Source organism: Microcaecilia unicolor, chromosome 11 (genome assembly GCF_901765095.1).
Source record: "Microcaecilia unicolor chromosome 11, aMicUni1.1, whole genome shotgun sequence".
NCBI classification, from domain to species: domain Eukaryota; kingdom Metazoa; phylum Chordata; class Amphibia; order Gymnophiona; family Siphonopidae; genus Microcaecilia; species Microcaecilia unicolor.
Window position 1 is genome coordinate 120855908 of NC_044041.1, and position 16628 is coordinate 120872535.

Sequence of the window (16628 nt, forward strand, 5' to 3'; positions counted from 1 at the left end):
GGAGGGGAGTAGCATCCTGTCTTGCTTCCAAAAATAAATTTTAGAACTTATTTTAAGTAAATTTGATTTTTATCTTAATTTAAAAAAAAACATTAAAAACAAACCCAACCCTAACCTTTCTGTACTAATACTATTGGATGGATACTGTGTTGTGGTACTAACTCATTCTTTTGTCAAAATATATTTTTATTTTTTTATTTGTCCAAGGCAGCTGATGAAATTTATTCTTTAATTTTCTACTAATATACCACATCTTCCACCCCACCCCTTCCTTTCCTTTCTACCTTCCCTTTTTCCTGAGCTGGGGTACGAAGACGGGTGGAGTTAGACCTGCTTTTACCCCATTGCATGCTGGGACTTTTAACTTCCTGCCTGTCATGGAGAAATTAGATATACAGATTCCATGGATACAATGGGGCTAAACCAGGCCTAGATCAGCTGTTGCTGAGAATTTGCAGATGCTGTTGTGGCCTTGTTGATGTCTTTCCTTCTGTAGGTAGCAGTCCACCTAGTTGATTCACAATTGTGTTGGGTTGTCTGGGGCGTTTGTGTTTGGGGCAAAAGTGAAAGCTAGATTCCATGGTCTTCTCTGCCTCCTGTGGGATTAACTACTGCACCTTAGATCCAGGAGGCCTTGTGGGGCAAAGCCTGAGTAGATATACAGCTGTTTCTGGGGTGCATGGGCTGGGCGCATATTTCAAAGGCATTGAACAGCAACTTAGAGAAGTGATGAGGGGAGGTATGAGATAGAGAGAGAAAGAGAGAGAAACTTATAATAATGATGACACTAAGCGATATGGGTGGTGGGGAGTGATGAGTGTTATGAGTGTAGGGAGATAGAGGATGAGTACCTTATAATGAGACTGTTAATAGGAGGTGGGAACAGAGTGTCTCTCATGAGTGTGTCACCGAGAGATGAGGTAAAGGGTGGGTGTAAGAAGAGGACCAGCACCTTACACTGGAGACACTGGTGAGGATGGGAGTGTGGGTCACAGGTATGAGCTTAGGGAGAGAGTGAGCACCTCACAATGAAGGTGTCACTGAGGGTGTGGGTGTAGGGAAAAGGCAGATCCCTTATGATGAAGTGAAGTGAGATGAGGGTATAAAGAAGAGGTAAGTGCTTACAATAAGGGGATGGTTGAATATCTACCTATGGTCCAACAGAATTAGGTTTCTTATTAGGAAGCTATCCTTTATAAGCCTCTGGGAGCAGTATCGCCAAATGGATTAGTTTTGTGCATTCTGTGACAGGATTGAACCTTATTCATAAACCAGATTATATTGGGTATGATCTCAGTCTCAGTTTTATTGCTATATATGTTAGCTGACTCTGCTCATACAGGAGTGGTGGGGTCTGATCCTGTTCTTTCAAACCACACTTATGTCTTCATTTTAAGCTTTGTGGCAGAGGAGTGGGAATTCCAAGGATGCAGTAGGCTAAGCAGGTAAAGAATAACAGGACTGAATCTACTGGGTTATGTGACATTGGGCTCCCTGGTTTAACAATTTACAGAGAAAGACACCAGCCAGTGGACAGTCTAGAATACCCCAAGCCATCCCTTCTTTTCCTGCTCCTTTCCACCCTTGATTCTTGTCTGATTCTAACACATTTTTGCATGTTGATGTGCAACTAATACCAAGGTCTCCCTTGTATACAGAAAGTGGGGACATACCAAAACAATAGTGAAGAAACCCATGCTTATTTACTCCTTGATCCTATGAGCAAACTTTTCAAACCATGTCTCCCACATCATCCTGCCACCAGACAATATGAAACTAAAATCTACACCCAAAAGCCAATAACAATGTTGGAGCACAAGGCTTGGTGGTCTGAGGGGTGAGGAAGTTCCTATCATACCTGATGTTAGCCAACTTTCTCTGTGATTTTCATTCTCCCTTCTTCCCCTCTTTCTTTTCCTCCTCCTCCTCACTCTCTCTGTTTTCAGCCTTAGAGAATCTCTTTCCTTTCCAGAGGAAGCTCTTTATCCAGATGTCTTCCTCCCAAACCAGTCCAATTCTTTGACTATTCAACAGTCCCAAGGTTGAGTGCTTTAGAATGAGGAGCTACAATATTTCTTAATCCAAACTTCTCGAGCCTCCAGACACCACTTGACAAGGGGATTCTCACTGCAAGATGTTGGAAGCAGTTTGAATTAGGGTTAGAATGTAATTTTAATTCAAATGAGTGATATAGGTGCTCATTTTCAAAGCGCACATGGGTTCTTTTACTAAGCTGTGGCAAAAGGGGGCCTACGCTGGCGTCAGTGTATGTTTTTGATGCGTGCTGAGGCCCCTTTAACTGCAGCGGGTAAAAGGCTGGGTTTTTAAAAAAGAAATGGCCATGCAGCAAGTGAAGCACTTGTTGTGTGACCATTTTGGGGGGGGGGGGGAGCACTTACCACCACCCATTGAGATGGCAGAAAAGGCTCCTTCACTAACCCAATTGTAACCGAGCAGCGTGCGGAACTGCCTGATTACCACTGAGTAAACACCGTCGCTACAAAATAGAAATACTTTTGTAGTACCGGAAATGGCACGAACTGGGGGTGGGAACTACTGCCTGGCTGCTGCGGTAGCCCAGCGGTACTTTCTGTTTAGCAAATGGGTTGGGCTTACCGCTGCTTAGTAAAAGACCCCCATAGATTTACAAAGTTACATGGTAACCTGTGTAACTTTGTTAGTCTATGTGCTTTGAAAATGAGCCTCATAATGTCCAGAACTCAGTGAAGCTGTCATTGTGTGTTTAATAAAGAGTCAAGTTAATGATTAAGGACAACTACATGCAAAACAGCCAAACTATATAACAAAAACTTATTCAAAACATCATACATAAACAAATACAACAACAACAAAAAACTTTGACCAAAAAAGTAGTGCAAAAAAGAATGACTCTGAAACAGTTCTAGCAGTGAGAGCTGATGAGGATAGTGGGGGGTTTTATTACTGCTGCTGGCTTTATTTCCAGATATTCAGTGCTGGGCTATGTACAGGCACCAGCACTGAGGATGTAGGCATTAATAGCCAGCTAACACTTACAGGGTTAAGTGCAGTATTCAGCACCTAACCGGGTAAGTTGAATTGCATAAAGATAGGAGAGCTTATTATGCAGCCCAATTTATGCGGTAATCTTATGCGGTTGAGATGGGCGTAGCCAGACCTCGAAGTGGGGGGGGGGGGGGTCCAGAGCCCAGAGTGAGGGGGCACATTTTGGCCTGCCTCCCTGCCACTCCCCCCCCCCCCCCCCATAATGCAGTGTCACATACCTTGGCTGGGCTGAAGAGTTTCTCCAGCGCTGCTGTCCTTACATTGCCTGCCCTTCTCCCCCTCAAGTTGCGCATGCTTGATTTTAATGAAATTGAGGATGTGAGAAGTGTCGCACATGCTCAGTTTCACTAAAACCAAACATGCACACGACGACGAGAAGGAAGCAGGGCAGGCAATGTAAGGAGAGCAGCGCTGGAGAAACGCTTTAGCTGGCGGGGGTTGGGGACCCCCGCCAGCAAAACCAGAGGCCCTGGATCCATTTTGGGGTGGCCCAGGCCCCATGGCCCCCTGTAGCTACGCCACTGGGTTGAAGTTCTGAATATCAACATTTAATCACCTAAGTGCCAACCACCCCAGGACTGCCCAGAAATTAGCCGGTTTTGGCTTAGGTGTTAACCGTGGATATTCAGTGGCATAATCCGGTTAAGTGCAGCTAAATATTCATGGATAGCCCTGGACAAACTATTTAAATGGCCTGGAGCCTCTCCTGGCCCTTTAAATTGCTTTGACAGGTGGACAATGTCTTGGTCCTCAATGGAGCCATTTAAACATGGTGCTAGGTTGAAGGTTGTGTGAGAGTTTTATGAAAACTTTAGAAGAATCCTTGTGGTGAAGAGTGCTGATTATGCAGGGACGTGTTTAATTACATATTTAAATTGTTTTTTAAATATAGAGGGTAATGTTCAGCCTTCGGCAGTGTGCGGCTTGTAAACCAGTCATAGCCACAGGCTGAACTAACCCTAAATGTTTAATACCAGGGCATACATGTCTTCTGACATTGAATATCCAGGTATGTGTGCTGACCAGATATTACTTTATGCACTTACTTAGCTGGTTAGTGCATCAGGTATCAACACTTATTGGCATTGGCTAAGGGGGAAAGTTATCAATGTAGGCTATTGTCAAGACAGGTTATTTTACTACAGGGTTCCATTTTATTCAGTGAGACCCTGTTCTCAGATAGCACGACTTGTGGTAAAATAACCTTTTTAACGATAGTCAACGTTGATAACTTCTCTCCTACGTTCTAGTTCCACTCAAACTCCACCCCCAGACTACCCCATACCTAGCTGGTCAAGGAACGGCCAGTTAGCAGCAATGTTTAGCAGCACTACCCAGTTAAATGCCATTAAATGTTAGTGGCCATCCAGCTCAGTGTGATAGCGGGCTTTGACAACAGTTAAATCACTCTGAATATCTGACCCATAATTTATGGCTCCTGGCCAGTTAAATAGCACTTAACTGACTAAGCGCTAATATTCTGCAAGAGACAGCCGATAGAACTGGCTAGCCACAAATATTTAGCACTTCACCGGCTAAGTTTAACGGCCAAATTGGATCGCCTAAATAGCAGTCCTATGCTTGGCTGCTATAAACTTAATTGGCCAGTGCTGATTATTAGCTTGAATAGTTAAGCTAGCCGAAAAAAAATGAATAGTCAATTCTACTCCCCAGAAACAACCTGGCATTGACTTTATGGCCTCAGCACCAGTCACGGGACTTAGCCGGCCTGCCTCCCATGGTTTGAATATCAGCCAGGATATATTTTATACTTTGTCTTTGTTGATGTTTAAAAGACATGGGGTGGGGGCAGTTCTATAACTGGGAGCCTCCGTTTAGACATCCTGAGGACACACGGTGAGAACTTATTCTACAATGGCATCTGGAGGCCCAGGTTCCATTACAGAATACTAGTGTAACCTGGTATCAGTGTGCCTTATGTTTACACATCTGCAGTTACACCAGCCATAGACTTGGCATAACTCCAGTCATGTGTTAAGTGGGAACTACTACTACTACTACTTATCATTTCTATATTGCTACTAGACGTACGCAGTGCTGTACATTTGAACATGAAGAGACAGTCCCTGCTCAACAGAGCTTACAATCTAATTAGGACAGACAAACAGGACAAACAAGAGATAAGGGAATATTAAAGTAAGGATGATAAAATAAGGGTTCTGAACAAGTGAATAAGGGTTAGGAGTTAAAAGCAGCATCAAAAAGGTGGGCTTTTAGCTTAGATTTGAAGACGGCCAGAGATGGAGCTTGACGTACCGGCTCAGGAAGTCTATTCCAGGCATATGGTGCAGCAAGATAAAAGGAACGGAGTTAGCGGTGGAGGAGAAGGGTGCAGATAAGAGAGATTTACCCAGTAAACGGAGTTCCCGGGGAGGAATGTAGGGAGAGATGAGGGTGGAGAGGTACTGAGGAGCTGCAGAGTGAATGCACTTAAGGGTCAATAAGAGGAGTTTGAACTGTATGCGGAAACGGATAGGAAGCCAGTGAAGTGACGAGGAGAGGTCTAATATGAGCATAATGACACTGGCGGAATATTAGTCGTGCAGCAGAATTTTGAACAGATTGAAGAGGAGAGAGATGGCTAAGTGGGAGACCTGTGAGAAGCAAGTTGCAATAGTCTAAGCGAGAGGTGATAAGAGTGTGGATGAGGGTTCTGGTAGTGTGCTCAGAAAGGAAAGGGTGAAATTATAGAGAAAGAAATGACAGGTTTTAGCAGTCTGCTGAATATGTGCAGAGAAGGAGAGGGAGGAGTCGAAGATGACCCCAAGGTTACGAGGTGATGAGACAGGAAGGATGAGAGTGTTATCCACAGAAATAGGGAATGGGGGAAGAGGAGAGGTTGGTTTAGGGGGAAAGATAAGAAGCTCAGTCTTGGTCATGTTGAGTTTCAGATGGCGCTGAGACATCCAGGCAGCAATGTCAGACAGGCAGGCTGATACTTTGGCCTGGATTTCGGCTGAGATTTCTGGTGTGGAGAGGTAGATCTGGGAGTCATCAGCATAAAGATGATACTGAAAACCATGGGATGAGATCAGAGTACCAAGGGAAGAAGTATAGATGGAGAAAAGAAGAGGTCCCAGGACAGATCCCTGAGGTACACCAACTGACAGTGGGATAGAAGTAGAGGAGAATACACTAGAGTATACACTAAAGCCCTGCACCCTGCTATCAATATCCCCCAGATTCTATACATGGCGCCTAAATTTGGGTGCAGATTCAAGACACACGAGCAATTTAATTGGATAACGAGCCATTAATGAGCAATAATAGGGGGCTAACAACCAATTATTGACATTAATTAGTGCCAATTAGGATCTGCACGTACATCTGGCTGCACGCTATTCTATAACACTAGGCATCCAAATTCCATAGCTTGAAACCCAGAAGGGGCCATGGCCATGGGAGGAGTATGGGCGGCTCAGGGGTGTTCCAAAAAGTTAGGTGTAGTGTTATAGAATATGGAGGATCTGCACCCAACGTCTGCCAGGATTTACACCAGGTTTCAGCTGGCATAAATCCAATGCCTAGAGTTGGGTGTGGGAATCCACTCTAAATGCTGTTCTATAAAGGACATGCATCTTTTATAAACTAGTGTTTATCACCAATTTTTTTCTGGTGCTGAATTTTGAGTGTCATTGATAGAATTTCCCCTATCCTTGGGGTTCTATATATCACGCCCAGATTTCCATGTGAAAATCGAAGTATAGTCCATAACAATGCACATAACTTAATTAGTTAACAAGCTAATCAGCACTGATAATTGGATGTTAACCAATTATCATCACTAAATGGCAGTAATTAGAATTTATGCGTACTTCTTGTTAAATGTATTCTGTAATGTGGTGCGTGTAAAAATGTTGCATATTTGAAAAGTGGGCATGGTTATGGGTGTGGAATGGGTGGGTCATGGGCTTTTCTACAATCTATGTGCATTGTTATAGAATACACCCGCTCCATGCCTCATTTAGGTGCTAGGATTTACACCAGGTTTTACTTGGCATAATTGATCACAACTAAATTTAGTCACATGGCCTGGCGCTCGGCGTATTCTATAAAGTACACCTAAATTAAAGCGTATTTTATAGAACACACTTCGATTTCTGTGTGGAAATCTCAGTGCGATATATAGAATCTCATCCTATATGTGTAAGTGTATACTACTTGCAAACATTCTAGTATGCTATACCTGTACACATGTAAGGGCCATATAAATGTGGGCACCCTATATACTGTAGATTTGTTCTCTTTCTTGCACAAAGATTTTTTTTGTACGGGGTTTTTGGGTGTGAAATTGTTAGAACTATCAAAGAGCTTTTTGATTTTCCTTGAGGTTTCTAGAATTGATTCCCTATTATGAACAAACTCATTTTCCCTTGTTCTCTCTCTATAAGTATTGTTGTTTCAGAGTCATTCTTGTTTTGCACTACTTTGGTAAAGATTTTTTTAGCATTATATATTTAATTTGTTTGGAGTTTTGATTAACGGGTTTGGTTATATCGTCATGCTGTTATGTATTGTGTGTTTAATTCCAAAAGCTCTATCAGCACCATAGACAGCATCACTGTCTGAGACCCTACAAACTACCATGGATAGCCCCAGAGGTACCATGGACAGTGCTCCTGCCTTGAGCCTATAAAGATATCAGGAGGACTGTGCTACTATCCTGAAACTATACAGAATAACTGTAATCCACTTTGAGGGTTACACCATATGGGGAATGTCAAGTTTAATAAATCATATCAACCAAGGAGATCACCATGGTTTTTGGACTCTCTTTATGGACAGCTCCAAAGTCCTTTGGCTGTATAGCATTGTGGTCAGCACTAGGCCTTTAGATTGTCTAGGTTAGTTATCATAATCAATGTCAAAGGTCTTGTGATATTTCAGGCTTTCATAGATAGTTTCACAGTACTTTGACTACAAAGAGTGTCAGGGATGGCTCCATAGTTCTGAGACTGAACACAGCCAGTACTTACAGGATTCTATGGACAATACCATGTTTTGCTCAGGGATTCAATTGTGCTAGTGGTGTTTCCAGGTTTCTTTTAGGCTTTTAGATGATTTGGGTATATGAGACAGGTATATATTTAGTCCCCCCTCCCCATACACACACAGTTTTAAATATGTGAACTGGGAGACTATGTTAAGTTTTTGTTTCTCTTTCTTTTCCTGCTCTCTCCTCCCTCTTTTCTTAGTAATATTAAACTCTTCCATTCCCTCCTCTACCATCTCCTCTGGGGAATATCAGATCATGCTTAGTCCTACCTCTTCCATTTCCATCCCCTACTGAATACCAGAATGCTGAACACTAAAGAACACTACAAGTCCCAGATTTCCCTGAGAAGGCAGAGGAACAGGAGCTCAGAAACAAAGCAGCCCATATCCTTCCCTTCCATTGTCAGCTGATTCTTACCCCCAGCATCAAATCTTGTGCACCTCCACCCACCATACACTCTTGTCCCAGCAGAACTCAGGTTGACTTTGTTTGAGAGAAACAGACATAAAAATGGGTTAGCTACCTCAACCATGCATCCTATTGTAGACCCAAGTCCAATCTCTAACATCTTTTTCCTTATCCTCTATCCCCTTCCCCTTCCTCCCACCTGATGTCTAGGTGACAATCTCCGTGGATGGGATCCTGACGTCAACTGGATACACACAGGAGGACTACACCATGCTGGGCTCAGATGACTTCTTTTACATTGGAGGCAGTCCCAATACTGCAGATCTACCTGGATCTCCTGTTAGCAACAACTTCATGGGATGCCTCAAGGATGTGAGTGTTACATAGTGCAGTACAGCATTAGCCTGCACTATAGAATCTCTCTTCCAATGCTTAACATGCCTTCATAAACAGTTTTAGCCAGGAACATCACTCCTTCCCCACAGGAAAGGAATGAAAAACAATAATGAGGACATTATAGGGCTCATTTTCAAAGCACTTAGCCTTCCAAAGATCCATAGAAACCTATGGAACTTTGGAAAGCTAAGTGCTTTGAAAATATGCCTCCATAATGCCTTTGTATTGCTCCATGGTGCGACTGCACCTCAAATATTGTGTTCAATTCTGGTCACTGCATCTCAAAAAGATATAGTGGGATTAGAAAAGGTACAGAGAAAGGCAAAGAAAATGATAAAGCGGATGGGATGACTTCCCTATGAGGAAAGGCTAAAGCGGATAGGGCTCTTCAGCTTGGAGAAAAGACAGCTGAGGTGAGATATGAGTTGCTTATTCTTTTCAAAAATACTAGGACTAGGGGGCACACCATGAAGCTACAAAGTAGTAAATTGAAAACAAATCGGAGAAATTTCTTCACTCAACGTGTAATTAAACTCTGGAATTTGTTGCCGGAGAATGTAGTAAAAGCAGTTAGCTTAGTGGGGTTTTAGAAAGGTTTGGATGGCTTCCTAAAGGAAAAGTCCATAGACCACTATTAAAATGGATTTGGGGAAATCCACTGCTTATTTCTAGGATAAGCAGCATAAAATGTATTGTACTGTTTTTGGATCTTGCCAGGTAATTGTGACCTGGATTGGCCACTGTAGGGAACAGGATGCTGGGCTTGATGGACCTTCGGTCTGTCCCAGTATGGCAATACTTATGTACTTATATAAGCCCCCACTGCTATATCAGTATTGAGACCCTTCTTCTCCCATACATAGCTCAGCCCATAAGCTTCACCCTTTCCCTGTTCCAGTATTGAGACCCTTCATCTCCCATACATAGCTCAGTCCATGAGCTTCACTCCTTCCCTGTAGCACTCCATGCTGTTCCAGTATTGCGACTCCTCTTCCCCCTTCCTATTTAAAGCTTTGTCAGTGTATCTCATTCCTTCCCTGCAGCACCTGTTGCTGTTCAAGTACTGAAATGGACATAGAAGTGCACCTTATCCCCTGAAGTCTTTAGACCTTGTTCCCTGGATTCCAGTTGTTTCACTCTTTCTGACCCCTAGGATTTCTTCCTAACAAGGAATTCAGTGTATGTTGTTTCATGTTACCAAAGGATGTTGGCCTATGAGAACAAAGTGCAGCAGTAAATTTCCTGGCACTTCTCTTCCTCTGTCTCAGGCTTAGGAGTTATATTCCCCAGCAGGAAAAATTCATTTCCAAACCCTACACCAACTACTAATCCCTCATGAAATGTGGTCTTCTGTAACTGTAGAACTTTTGTAAGAGAGTGAAATGTTTTGTTTGCTTTTCACTGTTAGGATGAGTGCAGGGATCTTGGCCAGGGAGGAGAGAGAGAAATTGGTGCCAGCGCCTAACAATGCCTATTAACTTCTATTATATACCATACCTCAAAACTCTATCACCTGCTCCCCGATATTCAGTTCCTCACCAGTTTTTTTCAAGTGGTTGTGCAGGGGGTGGAAGAAAGTAGAATGGTAGGAACAATGAGAGCCTGTCCTTTGGCTGCCAATAGCAGAGCATGAACATGTTCAGAACTCATGAGTCAGCACTGTCTGTCTTCTGATCGTGTGATGTATGAGATGAGCAGACACGAAAGGTCAGCTCATGAGTTCTGAACATGTTTGTAGTACTGGTACTGGAGGAAAGGAGTGGTCACTAATGGTGGCACTGCAAGAAATTTACCTCTGAGCTTCTGTACCTGAGAGGAGGCAGATGGGATTTGTGGGGCATATGCTGGGAATGGGAGGAAAAGAGACAAGGAAAAGCATAAGAGGGTGCAGGGAAACTAGGCACAGGCTTAGGAGGAGGATGGAGGTGGAAAGAAGGCAAAGAGCAGATGTCGAGGAGATGTGGGCAGACATTGAGAGAAGAGGAAAGGAGGCAGGGGAGGTAAATGATGGGAGAGGCAGACATGAAATGCTGGTGAAGTGGAGAAATAGGCAAGGAAGAAGAGGAAAAGGAGAAAAGAGAGTGGATACTAGGAAGGAGAGACGAAGGAAAGAAGGCAGGATGGGGAAACTGGAGAAGAAGGAAGGAGACAGGAGGCCAGATGGAGGAAGTGAAATTGGAGGTTGTTGACAGCAAGGGTACAAATGAAAATAGAGGCAGGGGAGGTAAATGATGGGAGATGCAGACATGAAATGCTGGTGAAGTGGAGAAATAGGCAAGGAAGAAGAGGAAGAAAGGAAGAAGAGGAAAAGGAGAAAAGCGAGTGGATACAGAAGGAGAGAAGAGGAAAGAAGGCAGGATGGGGAACCTGGGGAAGAAGGAAGGAGACGAGGGCAGATGGAGGAAGCAAAATTGGAGGTTGTTGACGGCAAGGGGTAAGAATGAAAATAGAGGCATATGGATGAGGGGTGCTGTGGAGATGGAGGAATAGATGGTGGAAATAGAAGAGTTAGGATTCAAAGGGAATGGAAGGTATGGAGAGAAAATGGGAGTGAATGGTTAAGTGAGAGCTGAAAGATGTGAGAAATGTTAGGAAGAAGTGAGACATGAGAAGAAACATAAGGATAAGAGATTAGATGAAAGCTGAGAAGATACAATTTAGAGAAAGAAGGTAAAAGATAGAGCTAGGGGCCTTGGTGGTAGGGTGATGACAGCAGTAGGTGGTGATGCTATGATGGAAACAGATCATGGGCTTGGGTGCTCCGACACCCACCCACTTGAATACACCCCAACATGTCTTGGAAAATAATTAGATGCAGCATCTATTCATGTGTAATATGTACTATAAGAGACATCCTCACAGCACATATTAACTTCTGTTATATGCCATAAGAAAAATACCTCACAGCTTCCTTTAACTTCTATTATATGCCACAAGATGTCCCTCAAGGAACCTGTTAGTTTCTGTTGTACACTATAAGAGAGTGTCTATTTGTAGTATAGAGCAGTCAGTGTGTGAGAAGTGAGGAGAGCCACCCTTCCATAATCCAGCAGCATCCTCTCTCATTTATACATCTTTACTCCCCACCCCTGTCTTCTCTCTCTCCGCTTGACCTTGGCTTTCCCCAGTGCTCATCCCTTGCCGTCGTTCTAATTAATGGGATGCCACCCCTTTTCTGACACGCCTGCTTTACCATCCAGAGAACCAAATTAAAAATTGATCCTTTCCCTTCCCACCTCTCTTTTTACCTACTTATTCATTTATTTTATTTTTAATACCCTCCCAGAGAAAGATGAGTTCCACCCCTCCCACTTGTGTCTCTCGTGAATTTGTACCCTTGTCTCTCAACAAGACACGCACAGATTACTAAGTAGGAATAAAGAAAAGTCTTATAGATTGCCATCTGGATCTCTGTCATCTTTCTCTGTCAGTTTTGCTAACAGCCCTCTCACCCCCCCCCCCCCCCCCCCCCACCCGGGATCGAAGTTGCTGGGACGTGGCAGGTCAGCCTTCACCTGCTGCCCTGTGAAAGATCAGGATTGATGTTCCCCGTGCCTGCAGCTGCTGATTCTTGTCAAAGTTAAAATATTTAACCCAATCCAGTCCCAAAGATCTGGTTAACTGAATCATGTGTGCATTGATTGTGTGTCTCTGTGTTGTCTATATTTGTCTCTGCGTGTGTACATGTGTGTATATGTGTGTGTATGTGTGTGTGTGCGCTTGCTTGCTTGCATGCACACACGCATGTATCTTGTCATTCTATCTTTTTCTCGTGTCTGTATCTTGAGTGTGCCTTAGGTCCATTTGTAGTACAATATCTGTATGTTCAGCCTGCATATGGGGACTTTCTATATTTGTATTTGGTAGGTGTATGGTTTTATACATATGTGTGCATGTGTATGTGTGTGTGTATGTGCATGCATGCATGTATGTATATCTGTTCTCATGTATTCGGGATAACTATTTGTGTCTTTCTTGTAAACACACAAGGCTTAACACACCTTCAGATTACTCATGTAGTAATAAACCAGGGCAAATAAATCTTTGCATTACAGATTTAAAACGTTTGAGCTGCACATAGAGCAGAGGTTCTTAACTCAGTCCTCGGGACATACCTACCCAGTCAGGTTTTCAGGATACCTATAAAGAGTATGCATGAGATAGATTTGCATGCATATTCATTGTAGGTATCCTGAAAACCTGACTGGCTAGGTGTATCCAGAGGACTGGATTGAGAACCTCTGACATAGAGGGATGGGATTTAGGGGGTGTTAGGGGAGAGTTTAATGTGGCACTCACTTTACTATTCCCCATAGTGTCTCCTCCCATCCAGTTCATGTGCTGTGTACAGAGCTTCCACTGCATGTATACTGTATGTTGTGTACAAAAATAATGCGATTGTACACAGATCATGTGTCAGTGTCCATCACACCCTACACCCCACCAGCTTCATTATTTACAGCTGTTGCCTCCCCCCTCCCCACAGGTCATCTATAAGAACAATGACTTCAAACTGGAGCTCTCACGATTGGCTAAGGAGGGGGACCCTAAGATGAAGATCAATGGGGACCTAGTCTTCCGTTGTGAGAATGTGGCAGCCCTTGACCCTGTGACCTTTGAGACCCCTGAGGCCTACATTTCATTGCCCCGCTGGAACACCAAAAAGACAGGCTCCATCTCCTTCGATTTCCGCACCAGCGAATCCAATGGGCTGCTGCTCTTTAGCCATGGCCGGCGCCACCCGCCCCGGGATGGCCGGGCTGAACGGCTGCCAAAGGCTGACTACTTTGCAGTGGAGCTGCTGGATGGCTATCTCTACTTGCTACTGGACATGGGTTCAGGAGGCATCAAGATGAAGGCCAGCAATAAGAAGGTCAATGATGGGGAGTGGTGTCATGTGGATTTCCAAAGGGACGGTCGCAAAGGTAAAGATTCCCAGGAACCATAATGTACATAGAGGTTATGTGTCATCATCCAACACATGCATGAAGTATCCACAGAGGTCATGTGCCAGACCTAGATCACACACACACCTTTGGGAACAAATTTTGAAAGGTATTTCTGTGTGAGAAACAGTATTCCAAGCCCATCAATACAATATGCCCATGGAATTGCAAGTTCTGTTATATTTCCTACAGCTTTGCTCATTCTTTGGGTGCCCTTCAGTATCTGTTGTAATAGATGTAGACTAAGCATTGAGCAAAAGTATTGACTTTTGCAGTTCTAAGAAATCATAGGGAAAGTAGCCTGTACTGTGCAGCAGTACAACCCTAACAACACAAGCATGGGGAATGTAATCTGCACTGTGCGGCAGTACAACCCTAACAACACAAGCATGGGGAATGTAATCTACACTGCGCAGCAGTACAACCCCAACAACACAAGCATGGGGAATGCAATCTACACTGCGCAGCAGTACAAACCCAACAACACAAGCATGGGGAATGTAACCTGCACTGAGCAGCAGCACAACCCTAACAACACAAGCATGGGGAATGTAATCTACGCTGCGCAGCAGTACAACCCAAACAACACAAGCATGGGGAATGTAACCTGCACTGTACTTCAGGTACAGCCTTGGAGATCTTTCTGGGCAGACTTGATGGGTCATATTGGTTGTTCTCTGCTGTCATTTACTATGTTACTGTCCCCCTGATATTCAGCCTGCGATGGTGAATATTTTTTAAAACTCTTGTTCCTGTAGGTTTTTTATGCCCAGATATTCAGCCACAAGCCATAACTAGATACTAGCACCAAATTTCCGGGTATCATGCAGCTACTGGCACTTATTTGTTTACTGACAATGTTCAGACCAATACCTGGATAATTACCTGGCTAGACACTCCTTTTGCTTTCTTAACTTTAGCCAGAGGGGTGGACTGAATATTGCCGCTAACTGAGTAACTCCCAGCTCTACCTTATCTGCACCCCCAGATCATTACAATGCTCCTGCACATTGCCATAGTAGTCAATGCTAATTTTCAGCAACATTATCTGGATACTGTTGTTGCAGTTTAGGGACTGGCTCTGGTGAGCACTACTTATCCAGAGAGGAGCGCATCTACCTTGTTAAATGTCACTGAACATCAACCCCTATGTTATTGTTGCTCTCTTCTCCCTATCTCCTTCCTGTGTGTTTGTATCTTTCTCTCTCTCCACTTTCCCATAAGTCTATCTCCTCTCCCACTTACCTCCATCTATCTCTCCCTTCCTGTTCTTCTTCTTCTCTTCTCTCTTTGATTGCTGTCTGGCCCTATCTCTTTCTCATATTTCTCTGCTCTTTCTTTCCTTCTCCTTGCCTTTTTTTTCTGTCTCCTTTTCTTTTCCTCTTCCTCTGTCTCAGTACTAAACCTCTTTCCCTCTGCCTTTTGCCTTCTTGTCTTGTGCAGGCTCCATCTCTGTGAACAGCCGGAGCACCCCATTCCAGGCCAGTGGTGAGAGCGAAATTCTTGATCTGGACAGTGAGATGTACCTTGGGGGGCTCCCTGAAAACCGAGCAGACCTCATCCTGCCCCCCGAAGTCTGGACAGCCTCCCTGAACCATGGTTATGCAGGCTGCATACGGGACCTGTTCATTGATGGCAAAAGCCGAGATGTGCGGCGGCTGGCAGAGATGCAGAGCGTGACAGGGGTTAGCAGCTTCTGCTCAAAGGAGACCCTGAGGCAGTGCAGCAGCTCTCCGTGCCGTAATGGAGGGCAGTGCCGTGAGGGTTGGAATCGTTTTATTTGTGACTGTATCGGCACCGGCTACTTAGGAAGAGTCTGTGAGAGAGGTAAGTGAGGGTAGTGAGGATGGTGGAGGCAAGAGTGGATGGAGTTAAAATTACCTTTTTGTAAAGAACTTTGCTAGAACAATCCCAGTCTTCAGATAAGATGAAATTACAGCTTCAACCAGAATTACCTCCGTATTAGCTGTCAATTTAACCTAACTCCCACCCCCACCTCCCTTTCCTCATACCCAAAGGGATAGAACAGTGCAAACATAATCACTGGATGGGGAGCTACCCATAAAAAGTCTAGTAAACTACCACTTTCAGTTTAAAGCTGTAGGCCTCTTCAAGCCCAGTAAGGTTGCCAGACCCCATAGCGTCCTTCTTCAATGCTGTAAGCTTGGTTATCAAATAGATAGTGTCCATTTTGGCTAGAAGTTTCTCCATAGAGGGAAACTCTGCCTGCTTCCAATATGAGGCTAAGCATATCCTAGCACCTGTGGCCACCAGCAACAACAGGATTCTGGTCTCCTTCCTCCAAGCCCTGAGGCCACCCATTCAGCAAGAAAGTATACATTTCCAAAAGCAACAAAACATGTAGTGTACCCTCCAGCAATTTCAATACTGACTGACAATAAGCTTCAACTTTAGAACAGTCTTACCAAATATGGAGGAATGTGCCTTTCTGGTTACATGGAGGAACATGCCTTTCTGGTTACAACCTTGCCAACAGGCAGCATAGCCCATGCTATAAATCCTATGAAGTCGGTCAGGAGTGTATTACCACTGGTATAGAATTTTATACCCATGTTCTATTAAATTAGTGGTTATGGAGACTTTTAGGAGAGAGAGATATAATGTATCCCAGTGGGATTGGTCTAATATGCAGCCCAGGAGCTACTCCAACTTTCGTTCATAAGTATAAACTATTGGGCAACTATACAATATAACTTTGTACAGGTGGGAGATAAAAGCGACTCCAACTCCCATACAAAATACTTTTAAGAGGGTGAAGCACTCTCCTAACCATAAAATCTCTGAGCTGGCAATAT

The 16628-nt window shown here is 43.9% G+C and overlaps 1 protein-coding gene across 24 annotated transcripts in view; it reads left to right on the top strand.

Moving 5' to 3' along the window:
• NRXN2 (neurexin 2) overlaps nt 1–16628 on the top strand; it is a 1346335-nt gene that overhangs the window by 373649 nt on the left and 956058 nt on the right. For all 24 annotated transcript variants that reach the window (XM_030218496.1, XM_030218492.1, XM_030218493.1 and 21 more), the window contains 3 exons: nt 8681–8842; nt 13353–13791; nt 15256–15639. In XM_030218496.1, the coding sequence (XP_030074356.1) occupies nt 8681–8842; nt 13353–13791; nt 15256–15639 (985 nt within the window). The remainder of the gene's footprint in view (nt 1–8680; nt 8843–13352; nt 13792–15255; nt 15640–16628) is intronic.